Source organism: Bactrocera oleae, chromosome 6 (genome assembly GCF_042242935.1).
Source record: "Bactrocera oleae isolate idBacOlea1 chromosome 6, idBacOlea1, whole genome shotgun sequence".
NCBI lineage: Eukaryota > Metazoa > Arthropoda > Insecta > Diptera > Tephritidae > Bactrocera > Bactrocera oleae.
In genome coordinates this window covers 40,648,516-40,673,854 of record NC_091540.1, presented here as the reverse complement: position 1 = coordinate 40,673,854, position 25,339 = coordinate 40,648,516, and the positions used below count along the sequence as shown (strand labels likewise).

Genomic DNA, 25,339 nt, shown 5'->3' with positions numbered 1-25,339 from the left:
GTAAATTATTTAAAAAAGTATGGAGAGAGCGCTGAACGAACGCGTGGGTGTGTGTGTGTGAGTGATGTTTATTATGACCTAATAAGTTACAAAGTCAGCTTTTATAAAAATAAATTTACTAATTTACTCTTCTTTTTTCGTTTTATACGCTGCTTTCACTTGGTACTTTCGGAATTTTTAACGCAGCTTTTGAGGCAACATAATCCTGGTAAGCCACAGATCATAAAGCAGTAACAATATGTATATATTATATATAAGAGCATATAATATATATTTGTACGCTGGTATATTTAGTTTTAGTAAGCTTGCTACTTATATTTACATATTTAGTAATATAAATAATAACTCAGAAACAAAAAAACTTAAGGTAATTATTCTATTATTTTAAGATTCGAACTCAAAGCTAAATCAGTCCAAAGCATAACTCTAACTTTTAAAAAGTTTTTATACCAGGTGTACCGGTATGAGCGTTAAAATACAAATTTGTTGGTAGGGAACATTTGTTGTGAACGAGCAATTTTTGTTTTTTTTTTTGGTTGGCATGACATTTGTCAGACATATTCAATAACCTTACAGTCATTGAAAAAATATTCATATGCCGAGGCATTCGGTTATCATGTTCTATCAGAAGAAATATGCCAAAGATGATTTCAACGATTCAGAGATCATGTTTTGATGTGAAAAATGCAGAACGTGAAAGACCTCCAAAAAAGTTTGAAGACACCGAACTGCAAGCAACATTGGATAAAGATGATACTGTGAGTCAAGAGCAAATGGCAGCCATGATAAATGTTGCACAACAAACAATTTCAGACCGTTCAAAAGCTATGGAGAAGATCCAAAATTGTGGAAAATGGGTACAGCATGAATTGAATGAAAGACAAATGGTACACTGAAAAAACACAAAAAAGACACGAAAGAAAACCAGTTTTTAATTTGTTTTAAAAATCGTAAACGGAGAAAATCATGGGTTAATCCGAGACAACTATCAACATCAACTGTAAAAACAGATCGATTTGGTAAGAAGGCAATTATCTGTGTTTGGTGGATTCAGAAGGGTGTGGTATACCAGCAGCTTCTAATCTGGCTGTTAATACTAATCGCTATAGACAACATAGAATTAATTTGAACCATGCCTTGATCGAAAAACAACCAGAAAATGCGGCAAAGTAATTTTGTTACACGATAATTCACCTGCACACAAAGCAAAATCGGGTCAGAATACAACCAAAGCACTTGGCTGGAAGCTGCTTTCCTACTTACCGTATTCACCAGACTTGGCACCATTCGATTATCATTTACTTTCGTCGATGGGACACGCATTGGCTGAGCAGTACTTCGATTCCTATGCAGAAGTCGAAAATGGAGTATCTGATTAGTTTGCTTCAAAGAATATTGGCATAGTATCTACAAATTGCCAGAAATTATCAAAATCTGTAAAGATCAAATGGATAATACCTAGAATACATTTTTTATTTTCCTTTTCGAAATAAGTATTTCATTTTCACAAAAATCGCTTTTCAATTTTGTACCGGTACATCTGGTATATCCAAAGAAAGGGTTTATATAGAATAAAATATTTGTAGAAGAATTTGTTATATGAGATCCCTCAAGAGTTATATAGTTTTATTAACAGTTTGGTTCAAAAAATGCAATCCTGCAGTTTCGGCTCCGACATTTTTTCTGTTTGGAATTCAGAAATGAAGAATAACAAAAATTTAAAAACAAAAACGCCGTTTATCTTGCATATTCAAAGCTGGGTCAGTGCAATTTGCCCTTCAACTTACATATATAATTACTGTTAGACCTAATATTCTCCTTATTGTACATTATATTATACTACATACATTGAACGGGAACCTTTTATGGATTTTGAAAATTAGATAATACCACGCCAACGTATGGAAAATGAATGCTAAAATTCGCAAAAAAATATTTATTGTTAAATAATTATATTGGAGAGTCCTCATGAACTATATGTATATCTGTCAAAAATGATTTAAAAATCATTTTAATACTAAAGCGGGCGTCGTACAAAACTCAGTAGAATAGATTTTCCTTGTAGAGGAGTCAGAGGTCAGGGAATCTACTGAGAGGGGAATAAAACTTAAATTTGAACTCCAATATGAACACATCCATTTAATCTGACATATATAATTTATATGCCTACTAACGCCTCTTCTAACCTGTAAGCTAAAATTCCAGTAAATAATTTAATCAATATATTCGACCCACAAGCACCTTTCCTATATGAATATTCGTGTTTTATCTGATAAGCTCTTCTTCAAGCCTTCGCCTTCTTTCCTACTTCCGGCATTCCCTCAGACATATTGATTTACCTAAAAAACTCAACACCAGTGCATAGAAATTCAAACAGCACCAATAATGGCTCTCAATGCCAATGTAATTCACTTCACTTCAACGTATTCATATTCCGCATCCTAATATCTCGGATAGTTGCACACGAAAAGTTTTCGGCAGCATTTTTACTTTTTAGGAGGCGCTGCAAAACATTGAAACTAAATATAACAGTGAGCTAGGCAGCCATCGGCAGCACTGCCGAGGTACATATTTATTTTTTGTAGCAAAGGTACAACTGTACAACAACAATTCACAGCAAAGCAACAATCAGCGTTGCTTTCAGCTGGTGATTTAGGCTTAAGCCTTGACCTGAATTGAGAGCGTACGCGAGCTGAGTAACAGCCCACCGGAAAGGGAACGCCGTTACCCGGCTCGAATGCTTGAGTATCGTGTAAATAAATTCAAATTTTTTAAGGCAAAGTAAATGCAATTCAACTTGCTTACTCGTAGTTGCATTTGATGTTTGGGGAAAAAGTTTCCAATTCCAGTTACGTAAACTTAGTACGCGCGAATAACACATACAAACACAGATATGTGCGCTATGAAATATTAATATTATAAACATAGAAAGCGAGGATGCTTTGTGCTCAATTCGTGCAATTTCGGAAACATTTGGTAAAAATCCACATGTGTGTAGCTGCGTACTGAGTAGTTATGAGCTTAATTGCCATTTACCGAGTTCGCAGTTAATTTGTGCTTGTGAGACACTATAGAGACATATTTATACCCTAAACAGGGTATATTAAGCTCACCACGAAGTGAAGGAAACATCGGAGACACTATAAAATATATATTATATTATATAATGATCAGCGTGACGAGCTGAGACGCTGAGCCCTGTCCGTCTGTCTGTATATACGTGAACTATTCCCTCAGTTTTTGAGATATCGATATAGAATATTGCATCCAATCGTTTTTCCCCAAGTTATTCCCCGAATCAAGTACGTGTATGGAAAATTTTTTCATTTGACGAGATATTTTCAGGAAATTTTGATATGGATTATTATCCAAGGCAACCGTACAATCTCCGAAGAATTTGATAGAGTTAATATAGCATTTAGTTGTCAAACAAACTGACCGATCAAAATTAAGATCTTGTAAGGTACCTTTTGTATTTATGAAGTATATTCTTCGCTATATAAAGCCTCGGTTCAATCGAAATTAACGTTTTTCTTGTTTTTTTTTTGCAATTACAATAGTTTCGATTTACAGTTTTTTTTTAAATACGCATTTGCTTAGATCGCCGCAAAATTAGCTAAAATGTTACTCATACGACCTGTGGTCTTGAGTTTAAATTATTTAAATTTTGACACATGCTTTTGATACTCAAACTAAATTTCTTACAAAAACATTTGTAATGGTAAAATAGTTAAAATTTTTATTTTTGGTTGCAAAAATTTTATTTACATAACATTATTTTAAACTCATCCGGGCAAAAAGTATAACTTTCTTTTTATGAGGAAACATTTTAACATATTTAACATAACATGCATTAAGTATAATAAAATTAGCAAAAATAATATAGCATAATACTTTTATGCATAAATTGAAAACTGTCCACAAGCAGTGTCATGTATCAACAAATAAATCGCAAATAAATGAAAATAGTTGACGAGCCAGCTATAATTTTATTATAGCCGCTAACGGTGCTCGTATAAATATTTATGACATTTATGAATAAGAAAAATGCTCATACGAGTAAATCACGTTTTATTATAACAAATAAAAATTTTTACGGCTTCTCGCTTGTCAGCGAATTTATATAATAATAAAAGCTAATATAAGTTCTGCCCGTGGTTGCAACAAAGTTATTTTATTGCCGAAACCGCAAAAACCAAGAATAATCCAACTTTAATGCCAGTTATAATTTCGAATATTTGTTTTGGCGAGAAATATGCCACTTGTGGTTCTGCAAAAGCATGTGAGGCCTGCGGGAATATCTCAGCTTTGCAAGAGGAGCCATATTTGGTTTGTTTGAAACAGAGAGACGACCAAAGTTTAGTACTCTAATAATTTGCAATCGGTGGGTATAATTACATTTATAATTTATACGATATATTCATAATTTATTTATTTTTTATATGCATACATTGTTTGTCTAAAATTTTCACTGCGCTAACTCATGCTATTTGCGATGCGATTCTAAAGATCAATACATACCACTTTGCGTTTTTCCTGTTCGGCTTCATCGCCGCGAATATTTGTCTAGTTAACTTCCGACTTGTTAAACGGATGACTAGACACAGCATCTGCAGAGCCTTAGAAAAGTACTATATACCCAACTATTTTGCATTTCTTCTTCACATCTAGATTTGGCGTTGTCTCTACTTGTCAGCACCGCTGTAGCATTTAACTGATTTCCACATTTTTCGTTTGTGCGTTGACGAATTTTTTGAGTATTCATTTCCCTCTTCCTTTATTTTTTTATTTTGCTACTCGACTTGATGACACCCACGTAGGATTTTTTACTCTTATTTACTTTTTACTTCACATACTTTGCACAAACTTGTGTCTTGGTTATCAAATATTTCACAAATATTCTTCAAAAGAACATCTATACCATAAATTCAAAAGAGAAAACTAAGTAGAGACTATATACATGTGTCTACTTAACTGTTATATTCGAAAAATTTGCCTTCATGTTATTCTTTTACTAAGCAATTATATATTTTATTCGGGAAATATGAAGACTTCTCACTAAGTCCTACAGAAAAACCAGACTATTTTTCGCAGTATTGTCATATTTCTGTCATCATGTCAAAATTCCCCCCGCTTTTTAAACGGCGATATGTGGTTATAATGTTTTGCATATTTTTAATGGTCTTTTTAAGGATGTGCTTTATAATGTCATATTAATGCACTGCAGTTAGCCAAGTAGCTTGTAACATCCAGAAGCAAAACGTCGGAGACTTTATGAAATGTATATTTATATAAAAGTTATGTTTTTGAGATATCAGTCTGAAATTTTGCACACGTTATTTTCTTTCTAATTAACTGCTCATTTGTAGGAATCGCCGACATAGATACACCACAGTTATGAAATTAATAATAGAATTTTATCCAAAGCAATGGTATAATTTAAAAACCAATTGTTAAGATCGGACCTTTATAGCGTATAGCTGTCATACAAACTGAACGATCGGAATCAAGTGCTTGTATGAAAAACTTTTTTCATTTGACGAAATATCTTCACAAAATTTGGCATGGGATATCAGCTATGACAAAATTGTAACCTCTGAAGAAATTGTTCGGATCGGATCACTATAGTATATAACTGCCATATAAACTAACCTTGTATGAAATTTTGTGTATATGTGAACGGTATTTTAGCTTCAATAGTCCGAAGTTAACGTTTTTTCTTGTCTTTTAAAGCATTTTATGCAAAGAGAATACGAAGAACACAAGTAGGACCTGGTGATAAAAATACTATACTCTATTGTAAGAAGCCACAGTATAAAATAACGCGTTAATATTTGAATACTTTTTGCCGGTGCAGGATTATAAAAATCGTATTACTGTCAACGCATAATCATTTAAACTTTTCACTTTATATAAAAAGTTTGAAATAAATATTTCTAATATATTTGAGTCCTAAATTTACGAATCCTCTTTATACACTTGTACGTATGTATGAGAACAAATTCTTCAAATTTTTGAATTCAAAATAAATCATTTTGCTATCCAACTCAATTAGTTGCGCAAAATGAATACATAAGTACAATACAAATTGCTTCAAAGTCACCAGTAATCCATCAATGTATCATCGAATAAATTTTCGATTTATTCACTGTACATCATTCAAATCTTATTCAATATCCTTGAAATCAATGCCAATCAAATACGTAATCAACTTGACTTCGCGAGTGTGTTGACATTTGCGACCCGGATTATGATTGTAATCGCTTTTCACCAATACATACTCAAGCTTGTCTAACTGTAAAAGCAAATATACTTTAATGTATTATGCAGAATGTGTAGATATGTAGTGACAGTAGGATGGATTAAGTCATCGACTGACCACGAATTGTCCGCAGGCAGTACGAAATGATGTCGTTAAGTAACACAGAGATCAAGAAGAGTCAAGCATATGGATTGAAAATAGCACAAGTGAAAGAATAATATTATTTTTCTTTGAAATTTTCATAAATAAATTGATTTCAATAGCGCTAGAGTTCAGCAAACGAAGATAGTGGGGAGAGAGTGTAAGAAGGACAAAGCAGCTTGATATTTTGCATATAAAGAAAATAATAATATTAATAAAGCTCTTGACAGTAAGAAAGATATGATGAAGCTATTGAACAATATATATAAGTGCAGGTATTTGTTTGTATATTATGCATGCCAGTGTATGTTTGTGTATCCTTATGCAAGAAATTGTAAAGGTCAAGTAATCGCATTGAGCGTAGAAAATGCTAAGTTTTGCAGTATTACTCAATGCGGTTGCATATATTCAAATTATTTTGTGCTTACGTAACAAAATATATGTGTGTATGTATGGATGTATCCTCCTTATGTTTCCCTTGATGGCTTTAGCAATGTTTACTTATGCAACAAACGATTTAAAACTGACTTGAATAGTGCAAACAGTTATAAATGTTTACATTTCAACAAAATTTTGGTTTGGGTCCAGTAAGTTCAGTTTGATAGTCTGGCAGCAGCAGCTAAGCATGCAGCCAAGATAAGCCAATGCAAAATGCATAAATTAAAATGCAAAGTCGCAATAGAAATGTGCGAATTAGCTAAGCAAAACAGAACATAGTTCTTACCCTCCACTAGATACTTCTCAGACACGCATACATAAAGCAAAAAGTGAAATACGTGCATCCTAGAAGTATGCTACGCCAGCAAGACAGGACACGCAGACGGTATCTGCAAGTTGTTGCTTAGTTGTTGTTATTTTTAGCTTGTGAAGCAAAGTGAAGAGTAATGAAAATACATAATTTATTTGATGAATATTTTATTGCTAAAAGATTGAAAGGGTCAAATGTTTACTCTACCGTACTTGGAGCGGAAGCAAGATGTGAATTAGAAGAGTAAGCATTGTATAAGAGTGCTCGCAAAAAATTTCTTCCAAGAACGCATGTATGTGGGTCTAAATGTTGTTTCATTTAGGAAAAATATTAACGGTATTTTTGTTAGCAGTAAAGCTTATACATGTGTAAAAATTACCTCCAGTGATTTCCGATATCCTCACTAATATAAAGTCAAACAGTGTGACCAAAGGTTAATACGTGATCTCACTATGTTTTAATAGAACTAATTTTCCAACTTGTAAAAGTTATAATGCTCTACAGATGTTTCTGGATGCTAACAAGTCTCAACCAACTTTGCGAATAATGCATTAAAAAAATTAAATAAATATTTGAATGAATTTTTTTATTTTGTAATCCTGAAAATCTTAATGTAAAATTTCGGATTTAAAAATGGAAAATTTAATTTCTAAAACTTTAAAGAAAGTCTTAGTGTAAAATTTCTAATCCCAAATACGGTATTGACCAGTTTAAAAAGTAAAAAGAAGTACATTTTTTCTAAAAAAATAAATTTTTGATTCCAAACACCGGTTTGAAAAGTTAAAAAAGAATTTTTAATCCCATCACTTAAATAAATTTAATTTTTAATTATTTCTAAATACTTTCTTTTGCAAATATATATACTTATTAATCCAAAAAATCCAAAATTACTAAATTTTTTCCATAATCGGAATTGAAAGTAGAAATTTTAATTTTTAGTCCCAAATGTTTGCAGTAAAAAATTTGCAACCACTGGAGGCCATGAGTTACTTTAGATTTTTCACGACCCTAATTGTAGGCAATAATTCAGTATTTTATTGTTTGCAACAACAAGAAAGTGAATATATTTTCGATGCAGTTGTATCTGGAGAAGCTCAGTTAAATTCTAAACCAGTCCTATATCACATGAGATATGTATGAAAAATGGCAATTTTTGACACGCACCTAAAGCACCAAGAACACTGTGAAATATTTTCCTACCTGTATTCTATGCACACGTTCTTCCACAACTAGAAGAACAAGAAATATAAAATTTGAAAAAGTAACTTTTGGTCACCCACAAATAATATTTCTTGGACACGTCTACTTGGTCATCATCATCGTCATGGTCATGAATGTACGGTAGACCACAAAATTCTAAATAATATTAATAACAACTTTCATAAATTGTCTAAGTTAAAAGTCAAATTGTAAAGTGCACTCTTTAGTGTCCAGGCGCACGTGACCGTAGAAGCAGCTACGAAAGCATGTAACGGAAAAGTTTGAAAGAACAATTGAAACTGCGGAGCATTGCTGCAATAAGCGGCGCCCAGAAACAAAGCAACGAATGTACATAAGTTAAATACATACAGATATACATTTGCAAGCATACATACATACAAACACACTTAAATATGTATATGTATGTGACTTTATAAGAAGACACGCATGAATACCTTTGAGGCGCAAAACTTTCATGCTCTAGCAGGAAGGCGCTTATTAAACTTGACGGGAACTTCTTGAACAAATTTGTGTTTGGTTTTAGAAATATATCAATATGTGAAAACATATATAATTTTCGTAGATTTGGGAAGTTAAAATACACATAGAACATCATTTACTATGAAAATCTTATTAAAACTCAGATTTATGAAATTGTAAAACCAAAATGTATGGCAGTTCTCATTGTAACTGAAGTAATTCATGATATTTTGCAGCTTTGGTTTCATAACTTACTCTCGATTAGAAATTTTAGAGCATTTTAAGGTCTTTTTTCGATACAAACGCTGAAATATAGTCCGTTAGCGCAGATTCTGGTAAAGTTTACATACAAAACTTACAACAAAACTTCTGTATAAGGATTTGGAAAGTATACTTCTTTTACCTTTTTTTTATCTTAGCGCAAAAATTCATTGCAAACCACCATATCAATTAAGATCGGACAAAAACCACGCGTTCCTGCGATTTTTACACACTTTTTCTTCTGAATCCCAATGTTAAATTTAATAGAAATATTTTTTTAATGAATCTTAACCCTCAAACTCTTCAAGAGATGGGTATTATATACACATCCCACTCTCTTAAATGATTATGAACGAATAAATTTGTTTTCAATGTTACTCATACGCACTGTACCCATATGAAAATGAGAAGCCAGAGCGTGTTCAGGCGTTAGGTGTGTTAAAAGTATTCGTGCCTTATATACACAAAAACATAACTGTGTTTATTTTTGAATGCATTGCATATTTTGAAGTGTGTTTAAGTGCCAATAAGTACAGCCAAGACTTTTAACAAAATATTTATATACATATAAGTATGCAGCTACTATTTGCTACCGCATATGCATTAAGGACCACCTGTATGTATTTATAACAGCATGTGAAAATATGTGCACCCATATAAATACACATAAATAACCGTAAATTTAAAATACTGCTTTTTGCACCGGATATATGTGGCAGCACATGACCCAACCATTCGAGGCTCGAGTGGCTGAATATTTTCCTTTTTTTTTGTACTTTCACAGTTACCTCAATGTACCCACCACTCATGATGGGCATGACATGTCAATGTCAACGGTAGTCTATTTGTGTAATAGTGTAAGTGGCAGCCAGCCAAGCAGGCAGTAAGTCAACTAGCCAGAACAAGTAGTGAACTAAAGCTTAGACAAAAAGCAAAGGCAAAAAAATAAAAAATCAACTCGAGAACTTATGTGAAACTCCATGCATGGCATGCATGGAATAGAGAAAGGTGGAAATTGTTAAGAAAAAAATACAAAATGCCAATAAGGTAATGGTTGAGTGAAGCACCGAGCATGAGGAACTCGTAAGGAGCACATATTTTTGTCTGCTTGCCAAAGCGAGTTGCCGGAAAAGAGGAGGGTATGGCGTGTCTGCAGACAGTAATACATATACGAGTGTATGATGTGTGTTAGGATAAATGTGAGAAGCTAGGCAAAAAGTATAATGGCTTCGTATGGTGTAAAGTTAAAAGGGTTTTCTGCTTAATACTTAAAACTACGGTGTTTTCACTTTGAGCTTATAAAAACAAATAGTAGGATTTCATAGTACCGGATATAATAACAATAGTGCATTATGTGGCATATTTAATATTAGAATATACATATCGTTTTGTGAGTTCTAATGTTCTTGCAGCAACGGGATGTTATGAAAAACTAAAACACACTTGTAAATAAAACTATTAAATAAAATAAAAATAATAAAACCCATTTAGATTTATTTAAAAAAAAAATAAAAGTTTTTATTTAATCGGAATTTTTAGATTAAAGTCACAATTCATTAAATATCATTTTTTACTCCAGACAGCTCTAAGTAGCTCTGCAGTTCAGGCTGTTAAAACAAACTTCGTGCAAAAAGCCTACAAATTTCTATGGATCCACTCAAATCGGAAACCATCGCTTGCCTTTCACGCTCACTTAAAAGCACTACTAAGTACAAAATATAGCATATCAAAACTGTTTTTACTTAAAAGCACGTGCGTATAGATTTTTAAGTAATAATATTTTACCTTGACATATTGCCAACCATATACTCAGATAAATATATGTGTATGTGTGCGGTGTGTCTGTGAAAGCACTGTAAATGCTTGAAAAAAAAGCGAAATAGAACAAAACCGACAAAAATAAGAAAGGTGAAAGTAATTGGTTAGAAAAGACCTTTGGCATGCATTTGGAAAATTGCACATTTGTTGAAGTAAGCATTAAGCCATGTCATTGCACAGCAACACATCCATATGCGCACATAAATGTCTCAGTGTCGCTGTGAAAATATACGAAGCGTGTGGAAGAGCAGTGAGCTGGCGAAGGTGTCGGCAATGCCGCTTTGACCGGCAATGACAAGCGCATGCGAGAATATTGCAGATTGCGCAATGTAATTGCTTACACGCTTACACATATACACACATGTGAGTGAATGTGTGTGTGTGTATATGTATGCAGTTATATGTATTTCATGCTGCACATTAGTTACGCATACGCCCTGTCGACTGCTGAAATGGCAAACCAAATTTATGGGCATTAGTGTAATGAGATTTTCAGCTATTCAATTTCGCAAAGCATAACTGTAAAATGGGAAATTATTGATTATTCTTATAAAATGACAAATATACAGAGTCTGACTTGGTGCTGGCGTATCATGTGACTAATGTTATGCTTATAGAGATATATAGGTATATAAATAGGATTTTTAATTTTTCGAACAAATACTTTTCTAATTTAAGGGCTGAAGCTTTCACTAAAACTAATTTGTTTAAAATCGTTTTAATTATTATTAATTTTTTGCATTTAAAAATAATATTTTTGCTCAATGATATTCTTTCAGAACAAGAATGTTTTTGTTTAACAATTTTTTGAACATATAACAAAAATATTAAAAATTTAGTGATGTACTGTATTCATCAATATTCAAATCAAGTGGTTCCCATTTAATCTTAATATTCATATTTTTTCCCCGAACTACCCACAATTATGATCAAGGCTATGAAATTAAAATTTCAAAGGCTTCAGGTGGAACAAACATAAATTTACTCAATTTCTGCTTCTAAAGCAGCACCAATGCTTTTTTTTCAAAACACCAGTTGACTGTGCTATACAAAACTGTGTACAAAGTGACAAGGTACTTAAAAAGTATTTAGTGCAACTTACACTTGTGCTTAATTAAACGCGCATTAAACTTTGACTAAAACAGAAGCACAGTGAAAAAAGTGCACAAAAGCAGAAAAGCAGAAAGAGTGACTGCAGCGCAAGTGAAACAGTCACCTAACTTAAAGTAGCACATGTGTTTGTATGTGTTTCAGAAACACAGTTAAGTACTTGTAAAGGAAAAGCTCGAAAAGTTTCAAACGGATTATGGCTAAATACATTTGCTTACAGTTGCACTTATGTTTAATCCTATGACTCTAAATATATTTATCTGCTAATAAATAAGCTGAATGGTTAACGAACGGATGCTGCATGCAACAACGTGTTTTAAACAGCAACAAGGCTTAATAATGGCCGCAGAGAATTTTAAAGTTATCAGGGTAGCTATGTAACTATTCGAAATGTTCAACAGATTTTATAGCCAAAACTTATATTACAAGAATATAAATGATGGTTGCCACCTCTTTTGAAAAATGTTGAATTCATTTATAATACCTTTCATAACGCAATATATGGCTGCTTTACAAAAAAATATTTAGCTTCAATAGAGTTGCCACTTAAATAAACATATTAAGAAATTAAAAAAAAAAAAATCGAATGTTTATTTGCGATGAAAACTTCTGCTTGTTATCAAAAAGCTTAATTTTTTGAATAAAGGTGAAACCTATCAAATATTTTGAAAAGTAAAACCGTAAATACGAAAACCATTTGAATAAAAGTTTTTAAAATTTGATATACTACAGACAAGGTAACAGGTTTTTAACGGTGTATACTTAGCACTATATTGTTAGGTGAAAAAATTACAAAGTTGCCACCTGCAACGAAAATGTAAAGCTAATAAATAATTTTAAAACGCCTCTACTTATAAATCAAACTAAGAAATCTTATATAGCAAAGCCATAGATTTCATCAACAGCGAATATTTTAGAACAGAATTTCTACGTTTTTTGAATTTTAATTAGGAAATAAAATAATATATTACATATTGCATGCGGTGATGGAATTACGTGGAACTAAAGATAGCTTTCGATGAAAATAGTATATAAGTTGTTAAATATTATAAAAATAATTAAATATTAAAAAAAACAATAATCTTGTGAAATGAAAAAACTAAAAATCTTAAAATTTTTTAAATTGTAATTGGTATTTTTATCCCTGAATAGGGTATATTAAGTTTACCACGAAGTTTGTAACACCTATAAAATATATATATATGTAAATGATCGGCATGACGAGCTGAGTCGGTTTAGCCAAGTCCGCGAACTAGTCACTCAGTTTTTCAGACATCGATCTGAAATTTTGCACACGTCCTTTTCTCCCAAAGAAACTCCTCACATGTTGGAACTGTCGATATCGGACTACTACAGCGACGATCGAAATCAAGTTCTTGTAAAGAAGCTCTTATATTTGTGAATGGTATTATAGCTTCGGTGCAGCCAAAATGTAAGGTTTTTTTTAAATTAATTTTTTTATATTTTTTTATTTAATATAAACCCCAAAATTTCGGGAAGATACATTTGTAATAACTTTCAATTTTAAACTTCTAGTTAAGCATATTAGAACTCAATATCATACTAAAGCTCATTCATATGTATGTAAGCATATAAATATGTACTCAGAATAAAATGTGTAAAAAGTTTTGCACTGCCACAGTCTCCAGTGTACTCAGTATAACAAATAAATAGAGAAATGTTTACTAACATACAAAGCATACACATTCACCAACATAAATACATATTTAATTTCTGTAACAATTCTATTTTACTACAACAAAAATCATTTGAGCGCTAAAACTAATACAAACTCGCTTCACGACTCCCTTAGCAGGGCGATGTGATAAATAATGGAACACCACTTGTGGGGATCCAAGCCACGCGCAGCCAACTTACCCACGTACAAATGGATAAATAAAGAAGCAATACAACAAAAACAACAGCCATACAATTTCAATTCATTTCGTTTCATTTGAGTTTAGCAACAATGCAGCAACAGTGGCCAACAGCTATTTATGTTGTTTTGCCGATTCCTCTGTTGGCTTATGTTATAAAACACATTGGCAACACTGTAAACATAGTAAAGTTGTAAATCGAGCAAAATGCACACAAAAACAAAAAACGAAAACAACAGTATTTTCAATTGCATATATCTTCATTTGGTGTTATAAATTTCCTCAACTTTCTCTCTTCTTCTCTTTTTTGCATTTTCCCAATCAACAACTCGCCTGAACCGCCCGAACCGCCTGAACTGTGCCGCCCGCAACGTAATCGCATCAACGTCATCAACATATCAACACCATTTTTGCTGGCAACAATCAACCGGCAACCCGACTTGTGGCTATCCTGTGTATGTTGTAACATCTGTGCAACGCTGGTGCAGCTAACTGTACAGTTGGCAATACAACATATGCACATGGACAGACATTTAAATTGGATTGTAAAACACAATGTGTCTGTGAGGTAAGTTGACAAAAAGAAGAGGGGTAGTAAGTGTACAGGAGGGATGAGCTAGTGCTGCAGTTGTTGTTGGGCGACAACGTGCCAGCTTTGGCCGCACCTACACATGCTTAGACGAGGATTTGTGCATATTTATATATTTGTCAATTTGTGTTTAAACTTACACTAACACACAAACACCCAGTCGCTGTGCCTTTTTTCCTTCATCCAGTATTATTGTTGGCACTTTTATTATTTCAATCGCACTATTTCCTACACTTCTTTCCATTTGCTTGTGTTTTTTCTTGTTTTGATTATTCTGTCTTTGATTTTTTCTCTATCAATTTCCTCTCTAAATAGATATGTAGTATGTATTTTTTATTTTGTATGTAGTTTATAAAGGACCTCTAGGAAAAATCTTCAGTCTCTAAAAAGAAGTTATATACACTTATATACACTTATTCTCTGAAAATAAAACGGTTTTTGAAGAACTTTTTTTTCCCAAAAACGGTTTTTTTTTAATGATCAAACACAGTATATATATTATATTTATATATATCTAAAGTTGTTAAATTTTATTTCTGCTTGAAAACTGTGCCCATTTGTTGGCACTACACCTTTTGAGTTGATACAATTTTTTATTACGCGCTTTGCGGTGAGCAGGATAAGTAGGCGATGCATCATCTCCAATCCAATAAAACCCCAGTTTGCTTTGGTTCATATGGCAAAATAAACATTTTGACACTATTAGTGAAGACTTTACTACTTACAATTTTTTAGACTTTACTAATCTACATTCAGTTTTTCCTCCTAAAAAAAACAAAATAAGCTTTGACATGAAATTACCTTTGTTCAAGTATGAGATATTGCAGTTTTTAAGTAGCCGGCAAAAAATTAGATCGGTGGATTACATGGCCCTTAAGGAACCTCACCGCAACGGGACTATATGAAAAGCCTCATTTCTTCTTGTTATATAAACGAGTTTAAGCGATTGGCACGTACTTAAGAGAACATGGGAGGAGCACGCTGGTGACAGCTGCAACTTTGGCTTTAGTGTTCAGATCGTTATGAAATTTGAAAGAGTTAATCTCAAAAGTAAATACTTTCAAAAAAGTCCATAAAAAACGTTTCGATCATTTTACCCACACACAAGTATATCTAACCCCTTAATAAGACCTTGTAAGTAATGTGCTAAATTTTATATTTTAAAGAGCCATAGTTGAATTCTATTTTAGTAAAAAAGAAAACCGTGTTTGAAGACGTTCTATAAAGTCGATTAGTATTTTAATTTTATAAAGTATCATGCTCGTGTTTTTTTTTTGTTATCATTATCATTGTTATTATTTGTTTAACGAGTTCTTAAAAAGAAGTAGTTTCTACACTTTAACAGATTATATATATATTATATATATATATAGTGAATCTACTTTACCTTTTCCTAAGTTGATTCTTCAGCAATCATCTACTCTCGCCATGAGCCAATTTTCAACTATAAAAATGGTTGACTGCTTTTAAGTTGAGGACATAATTCTGTCAAGATATCCTCCTTGAACTCATAAAAAATTAAAGTTTATAAACTCTTATAATCTCTTTTTGCTTTGATTGACGAAAAGATGGTCGTGTATCCAACAAAAATTCTGCTTACGAGCTCTAACCGCGAACCAAATATTCCAATAAAAGTAGAAAATATCAGCTACTACCTGCGAAGCCATGTCCTAGAAGGACCCTTCTATGAAATATACAAATCATTCGCCACTATATAAATGCATACCTACGTACCCCGTATACGAATAATGAAAGTGTGGCAGCTTATATATTTATATGTACTTGTAGGTGTGATGCTTTATGCCACATCGTCAATGCAACAAATGCCAAAGCGTATTAGAGTAAATTGAATTTATGTGGCAATAGGATTTACCTAGCATGATGAGATGAGGTGTTCGGGACACCGCTTGGATAGAAAAAATGCAAGCAAGCATTACATCTGTACAACGGCACATGGAAAATAAAATTGTATTCAATTGAGAAATGGTTAAATTCTATTAGGGTAATGAAAAAATACCAACGTAACTGTATATGTCCTTGGCGTTAGTGTCTGCCTTTAAGTGGCAATTTGAGCAGGCAACATGTTTCTACATTGTCAAGCTAGATTGCAATACGTGCGGCAAGCAACGAAATAACTGCATTTAATAAATAAGAAGCACAACTGTGTACCCGCTTATTTAAATAAATATTTGATGTATGTGTTTGTATGTATGCAGGCACACTGATGATTTTGTGGTCTTGGCATTGCCACACATTAGACGACCTGTCATTTAGCGTTAGTAACGGCACTACTAGTATGAGATCGCTGTCAGCACTCTCAGCATTGCTGGAGTATGGGGTCAGCGGCCATGATGTGGCAATGGGCAGTGGCTGCTGTTGTTGCTCGTGAACAGACATTTTCAATTAACTCGGAATTATATTTTGCCAACTGATTGCAAATTTCGATTAGCCACTTTAGGCTGACCAATGCCATCCATCACTTAAGCACACGTACATACATATGTTCATATGTAAGTTAGAAAAATGTATTCGAAATACATAAGAATTGAAATTTTCTAGTTTTATGACTGTTGTTGACTAGCAGATAGATCTCAGGAGTTTTTTGTCATGTCAATAAACAAGTTTTCTTAATTATTGATCATTGCATGCGAAACATTTCAACAACTGCACTGAGCTAATACCTTTTTAAAATCTTTAATAGTATTTTGCATTCAACATTCTCCACAACAACATTCCACGATTTTTGTAACACCCAGAAAGAAACGTCGGAGACCCTATAAAATATATACGAGTATATACGAGCATGAGCAGGAGCTGAGTCGATTTAGTCCTGTCCATCTTTATATATGCGAACGGGTCCCTTAGTTTTTGAGATATCGATATGAAATTTTGCACACGTCCTTTTCTCCAAAGCTATCGGACGACTATAACTTATAGCTGTCATACATACTGAGCGATCGGAATCAATCTTTGTATTAAAAACTGTTAACGTGGGTTATTGTCTAAGGCTATGCAATCTTAGAAGAAATTAAAAATCTTAATTAAATCTGCGAACAAATTGTTCCGATCGGACTACTACAGCATATAGCTGCCATTCCAATTAACCATTAAGTCTGCTTTGTTTTATTGACAGATTAAAGTCTCTTGTTAAATCGCTCTGATCTTTAGAGTCGACGTGGTATTTTTGTTTCAGATTCCTGAATGAACTCAGAATACAGATGAACTCCGTGATGAATAGCTGTTCTGAGAGAATAGTTGATTTTCCCACATAAGTACAAGATTTTTTTTGAAAGTGGTTTCAAAGCAGATGTCTTTAGCAAATCAGGGTAAAACGTTTTCTTTGAATGTTTACCCTTGAGTGGGTTAACCAGGCAAAAAAAGCAGTCTGAGTAATAATCACCTGGTTCCCTCCAACTTCTCGACACTGCAAACTTCATTACTATTTTTCACTTCGGTACTAGCCTACAATAAAACGCATATATTATTGTATATATATTATAACTTTGTAAATGTTATCAAAACAGTTAATAATTATTATAAAAAAGAGGTAATTGTAAAACTCACCATACTGATTTTTAACAGGTAGATTGAATAAAGCTTGATATAATTTGCAAATTTTTAAATTTTTACTTAAATCATCTCTTAAATCGGGAAACAGAAGACCGACATTATACGGACGCAAAAATTAAATATGATCAAATCGCTTTAATTGCCTAAAAATCAAATATTTTCGATTTATATACGGACTTTTCTATATATATATTTGCCTATTTAACCATAATATATTAGGTAAAACCCATGCTAAAAAAAAACATTTTTTTTGTTTACCTGTGATATTATTACATTTTTACATAATAATCGCACAACCACACACACTTATTTTAGTCCCCACATGTTTACTCGCTTTTATGCAATCCGTTATTTATTTTAGCAGACGTTATTTGCATTGTCTGTTAATTTGCGTCTGAGGCAGCCACCGCACTTCGCTTTTGATTCTCTGGTGCCTTTAACCCCCCGCTGGCAATGCAGTTTTTCTTTTTTCGATGTCATTTTCTCTTCTTACGAATTACGTCTTATTTTCCCTTTTTGTGCATTTCAAACAAAATATACTCACACACAAATACAAACGTAGCTTTTGTGTGCGCGTCCATTGCGAAATTTCTTTGTTTCAGCGCAAAGAGAATTTATTTATTTTTCTTTCCCTTGTTACATGCATTACTCGCACTCATAACCTTGATTTTTTCCAATTTTTTCCTCTGTGCTTTTTCAACATTTCACTATTTTCTCATTACTGCCTGCGTGAGATAATTATTATGTTTCCTTATTATTATTATTTCTCTTTGTTTAATATCCAGCAATTGCTTACATTCGTCTGTAGACTTTAAGAGCTTCCGTTGTTTTCCACTTTTGCAGAATGGACGTCATGCCTGCTCGTCGCTCTGCCCGAAGGAGCAATTGCCAGCGCCGGAGGACACGATGTCCTGCAGATCGCCTCGTCTGGTGGAAGTGCCGGGACACTGCTGCAAAATGTGGTTGTGTGAGAATCCCACAGCTGATGGTAAGTGCTTCGTGGGCTGTAGAGCCAATATACATGGAAGGAGATACACTGTAAATTTTTTTTATTAATATAAAAATATTGAAATAAGTTTGCAAAAGCAAGCAGAGAGGAATATCTGATTATTCACCTGCGTCCTTTATTAAAGTCTCACTGCACTGAAGTCGGCTACAACCAGAAAAAAAATGTTACATGAGGGATATGTATATTTCAAATCGGTGAGCTTGGCTCAAGGAGAAAACTAACTCAGCAACGTTCAATAATGCAATTCATCCCAGCTAACTTCAAAACTACCACTAACAATTTTTCTGTCGCTATATGTAGGAAAAAGCTGTAAGATACGCTTTTTGTGACTTTCATTAAGAACATTGAGCCAAAAGATATTAATCTCTTAAAAGCGTTTATATAAATACCTTGAATAAAATTAGGCTTTACTACATTAAATTGAAGAAAAATATATATTTAACAATACCTGCTGGGACTCGAGGCTACTAAGAGTAACAGAATAAAGTCAAAGCCAACTTTCAAGAGATGTGCAATAGGAAACGTAAAAAGAGCTTAAGTCTACTAAAGTTATTGGGATAACTAAAGTTATAGTGTTGTTCTGTAAAATACCCAATGCCTTAGCATAGAAGTCTTTTAATCTTTGAATTCCTAGAAAAACATGTGTATCTTAACTTAAGTTGACTTAACCTGATTGAACATTACCACATAGTGTATATATTAATTGAAAAGAAAAAATAATAAAAGTAAAAAATAATGGCGAAGCTAAATAATAATAGGGCATTACATACAAGTACAATTACTTAACATTTTTAGAACGTGGTGATACATGCTTCTTATCATACTTATGTATAGGCTAGCATCCACCGAAAACACCACCAAACAGAGTCTTCAAGTATACGCAATACCTTCATAAATATGATTGAGCCCATTTCTGTCATTCCCCACTAAGCAATTTTCGAGATATCAAACAATTTCTTCCAGTATAAATTATATTTACTTGCCTAAGTGGTGACAACATCCAACGAAGCTCGTGCTTTTGCGTCGTGCTCCGGCTTTTCGGTAAGCAATCGCAGTTGTACAAATAAAAAAAACAAGGGAGACAGTCAGAAGAATGTACTCAGGCTTGTCTGCAGTCTGGTAATATTCATTTGCCATGACCATTGGCTAAGTAAACGCCAAGGCATTGCTCATTGTGGGCGCAGACAGCTTGAGGCAAGCTACTGGCCAGCCACGGTCGGCTGGGTTGTGGCTGTGGCACTGCCTGCGGCTGTGAAACTTAATGATTTTTAAGGCGAATTAACAAGAAATATTTATGAGCACAAGGCACATGCAAGCAATTTTTGGCAAGACAGAGCTACTCACATTGGTAGTGCGCGTGTTTGGGTATGGGTGTGAGAGAGCATGTGTAGGATGGCCAAGGCAATGATAAAGGAGACGTAATTACTCATGCAAGGATAAGGCAATGAAACATTGCGTTGTGATAGAAGCAGAAAAGAAACGAAAGAAAAAGGAATTATAAAAGGCATACGAGTGAAATATGGATGTGAAGTGCCTGGTCAATAACTTCTTTCCTTGCTCCTTAGAATGATACTTTCTCAGTTTTTAAAAGGGGCCTCACTTTGACCAGTGTGCAATATTGCTTCATGGTCGTGATAAAGATTAATCTTGACATGGAATTTATGCTGCATTCGGTTATTGAGCCTAAGCTTGTGGATATGTAGAAGGTAGTGAATATTTTTGGGGTTAGATAAAATAGGTTCGTTTCCTTAAATGACATTGAAAAGGGAATATTAAAATACATACATTTTTAAATCATTATACCAAAGTCAAAAGCTTTTAGAAGTACTTAGCAAAGACTATTTTTTAAGAATTCTTTCTTACAGAAAACATTATCGTAGTGTTCAAACCGTTTGAATTAAATGGAGATGTCATTGGTTAAGAAAGTGTGAAGATGTAAAAAATTACGTATAATTTGATGATCTGAACATTGAATAATTCAATATTGTTTATAGGAAAAGGAGGGCCTTTGAAAATGCTAGTACTTCGAACTTAAGGACTTCCTTGTATAATAAATTTCAAGCCACAGTCTAAATTGTAAAAGTCTTGTGTGAAAAGCTCCAAACTGAAACTCTTAAAACAATCAAGCAAACATCTTAGGAAATAACGATTTCTCTAAACCTTTTGTTTTCGAAATTCTAAAAAGAATTTTAACTTTGTGACGTCTGTTAAAAACCAAAAACACTTACCAGCGTTCAACGGACCTCAGTTAAATTTTTGACAAGCTCTAAAACGAGGTAGAACTAATCTCTTAATAGTTTTGACGACCCGAACAACGATTCAAATCTTTAGAAATATTATAGGAAAATTGCTCGTTGGCTTTGATTTTGATAGCATTTAAATTGCAACCTAAGCAGATGACATCTACATATGTTAGTGTAGGTATACCTGGTACTCATAAATTTGTAAGCTGCAAAATCCTGCTAGTTAAACAATGAGCCTTCCGATGCTGCCGCTTAATGACTAAATTAAATTTAATTACATTGTACTTAAAGACTCATTTTGTTGCATTTTCTGCTATGTTTTTGTATATTTCTTTACAGTATACGCCACCTGCCACAATGCCTCGACCAGCCCGTGGACGCCGTGCTCGCAGCCCTGTGGCCTTGGCATTTCGACGCGCTTCGCCAGCACGAACGCTGGCTGCCGGCAATTGAGCAGCTTGCGATTGTGTGAAAATCGCAAATGTGATCAGAACAATAACAGCAACAATAATAAAAACTATTTACTACCGCCTCAAGAGGCGCAGCAGTTGATGCAAAAAGCCACAGTACAACAGCAACAACAACGACAGCAGCCGCAAAAGCATCCGCACGCAGAGCATCAACGACAACAGCAACAGCAACAAAAACAATTAATTAGCCATAATGTGGCAAACAATTTAGTTGTAAGTGAGCCTAAGGATATTAAGGATATAACAGATTACCATGCCACATTGTTCGGGGCGCATGTGGAGCATCGAATACGCGTAAGTTGAGAAACAATGAGCTGGCAGCGTCTTTGATTAAATTGCTTTTAAAAAATGTTTATTTCTTATGTTATATTAACCTTAATATTAAAAAAAATATATACATTTTTTTTGTGGTGTTTCAAACTTTTTTTTTTTTTGTGTTTAAACTTTTCCCTCATTCCATAGTTTTTCTGTTTTGTAACTAAACTTGCTAATTCAAACAAACAAACAACAACAATAATATTAAGAATAACAAAGGAAACCGCAAACTAACGACCCACAGCAGACAATTGAATTTCTCAACTTAACCCAAAAAAGACAAATAGTACCTAGGTATATACTTACAAACATATATGTATTATATATCTATAAGTACTTCCGCTTCCTCCACATTCCCGGCACAGCAGAGCGCCTCGGCACCAGCGTGTCATTGTTCTACTTACCACTAACTAACAGCTTAAAAATCTCAAAATCTTTCCACTTTATTACCAGCAAACATTTTTGCTCACATAGATGTCTGTATATTTACTAGGAGGTTTGAATTTGTTTAGACTCATGTATATATAAGTATACATATGTATATGTTTGTGTGGTTTAAGCTTGGTTGAAACTTTTATATTCTCCCTTTGCAGGAATTAAGTTTATCCTTCTGCGAAAACAAAGTGGATTAAGCTGTTACATTCTGTCTGTTGTCGTCTTGCATTTCCGGTTCTCTTTCTTTATATTTGCTTATGGAAATTTTCATTGTTTTAGTTGACAAATTCATTATGTATACATTAAAAATAACTGCAAAATACTTCTTATTATAAAAAGTCGTTATTTTCCCGAAAATTATTTCTAAATCTAATTCCAGAAAACATAATTACGATATTATAATATCATACAAATATAATAAATAATATATTCTCTGAAGATATTTACACGATTCTCTGAGCGGAAGATTACATTTTGGTGTCTCGACAAAATTCACTCTGCAATTTTGATTGTAAATTTAGTTTTGCTACCTGATGAACACACACAGTCTGGCTGGGGTTACCATCCTCAATATCTTCTTTCTATCTTGAACAGGGTATATTAAGTTTTCCAAGAAGTTTGTAGCATTCAGAAGGAAACGAATATACACATATATGATCAGCGTGATAATCTGAGTCTACTTAGATATGTCCGTCCCTCTGCATATAGCCGACCTGAAAGACTAGCAGTTTTTAAGATATCGATGCATATATCCTTTATTCGCCAAGAATCTGAAAATTTGTCGAAATTAACCAGGTCGGCCCAATATAGCATATAGGGCCCATCCAAATTTAACGATCAAGCTCAAGTCCTTGCGTAGAAAACTTTTTTATATGACAAGATATCTTCACAAAATTTGACATAAATTATTGTCCAAAGGAACAAAATAATCTCTAAAAAAATTTTTAGATCGGATGTCTATAGCACATAGCTGTAATACAAACTTAGCGCTTATGAGAAAAGCTTTGTCATTTGACGAATATCTTCAAGAAATTTGGCATAAATAATTTCTCAAGGCAACGGTATACAAGCTGAACGAGCAAAATCAAGTTCTTGTATTAAAACTTTTTTATTTCTAAAAGATATTCGGTGCAGCCGAACTTAACGTTTTTTCTTGTTTTAATTTCCGTAGAAATTATCCAAAATCACTTTTTCAATTAATCAAATTAGATATCTGAAGGAATAAATTATTCAGATGCTTTCAGAAACTACGAATAACTTCAATTATAAACTTTCATTCACAGAAAGGACACGAGTGCCGTAGCTTACAACGCCTCGGACCGGCGCGCATACGTTTGGGCGCTTGCATTTCACGAAAGCTTTATCGACCGAAACTTTGCGGACTTTGTCATCAGCATTCGGGCAAATGCTGCCAGCCATCGGTCTCAACAACTATACAGGTATGTAAACACATTTAAAAGTAATTATGCTTAATTGCATCAGGGGTTTTCAACTGACTAAAATCAAATTTGTGTATACCATAAAATTGCAACAAGAGTTTAAAGAACCTACGGACCTATACGAAATTATGTTACTATTAGGTAGACTAATTCTTTAAAAGCTTTATGTATGAACTTTGTAAAATAGGTGAACAAACCAAAAGCGGAGTATTCCCATTTGAATTGCTTCATGATATAAAAAACGTACTCTCTAACTAAAGTTTTCAAATTAAATAGTCGTCTAAATAATCTCCATTAACGTAGTCGATGATTTTAACTACAACTACAGGAAACAACAAAAACAACTTCCACCTACAAAAACACACATTAGCTCTAAAACTTTTGCAATCAATCCATTACGTAATGCATTTGCATTTGCTTTTACCCATTAGGGGCGAACAAAGTGAAAAACTTTCGTTTGTAAAAATTTGCAACAAACTTTTAATAAAACATGAAAAAAATATTTAAAAAACACATTTTTGCTTTATTTGCTTTCACAGGTCGAACTGCTATGTCCACTAAACACAGAGGATCCCATCAGCATTGCCGAACAACAACAGCCGCCGGAAGGACAAGCGCCACTGCAGCTCTGGGACACTGTGTCGCTGGAGCCAATCGATCAGGAATTCCTGCAATCACATCAAATACAAATCGAAAATAAATTTATTGCAGTTGAATGGATTTTAAAGTGCGAGTGCGGCAAATATGTGAGTAGAAAATGTAAAACCCCGTGTCTTTGATACACACCTCTTTTGGATTTGGTTTCACAGAATTGGTTAGTGAGTTTATCAACCGATAAATATAGACATTCTTAAGACAATTAAAACGTAGCTAAGTCCAAATCTAGAAAAGTAAGGATCTTGCTTTCTTATAAATTCCAAAGTAAAATCATATATCCAAATTTAAGATCAACATATCAATACTTAGTTTTGGAACCATTTTCTCCCTCATTTTGGCAAAACCTTTTTGAAGTTTATGAAGTTTAAATACTAACTTTAAGCAATGTCTAGAATTTAGAAATATCGCTGACGAAGTCATCACTTCGAAATAAGCCCAAAATACTTCATCTCTGAAAAAATTCGCTACAATGCTTGTTCGTAGTTTCAGAAGAGCATGAGAAAATCTTCTTTGTTGTAAAGGTCAACATTAGCTATCGTTGAAAATAATATTGTGAACTCAGTCAATATATTACATTTGGAGGAATCATATCACCGAAATCATGTTTTAGAAAACTTATATTTTGCAAGATGTTCCGATATCAAAAACGTTAATATCGGCTGCAACGAAGCTATAATATCCTTAACAGGTTCATTTCTTATAGCAAAAAAGATTG

At 33.4% G+C, this 25,339-nt stretch overlaps 1 protein-coding gene across 2 annotated transcripts in view; it reads left to right on the top strand.

Moving 5' to 3' along the window:
• The window catches only part of Ccn (cellular communication network factor protein Ccn), a 119,853-nt gene that overhangs the window by 80,978 nt on the left and 13,536 nt on the right, over positions 1 to 25,339 (top strand). For both annotated transcript variants that reach the window (XM_036366522.2, XM_014240568.3), the window contains 6 exons: positions 187 to 208; positions 14,386 to 14,465; positions 18,900 to 19,044; positions 21,648 to 22,072; positions 23,812 to 23,967; positions 24,507 to 24,713. In XM_036366522.2, the coding sequence (XP_036222415.2) occupies positions 187 to 208; positions 14,386 to 14,465; positions 18,900 to 19,044; positions 21,648 to 22,072; positions 23,812 to 23,967; positions 24,507 to 24,713 (1,035 nt within the window). The remainder of the gene's footprint in view (positions 1 to 186; positions 209 to 14,385; positions 14,466 to 18,899; positions 19,045 to 21,647; positions 22,073 to 23,811; positions 23,968 to 24,506; positions 24,714 to 25,339) is intronic.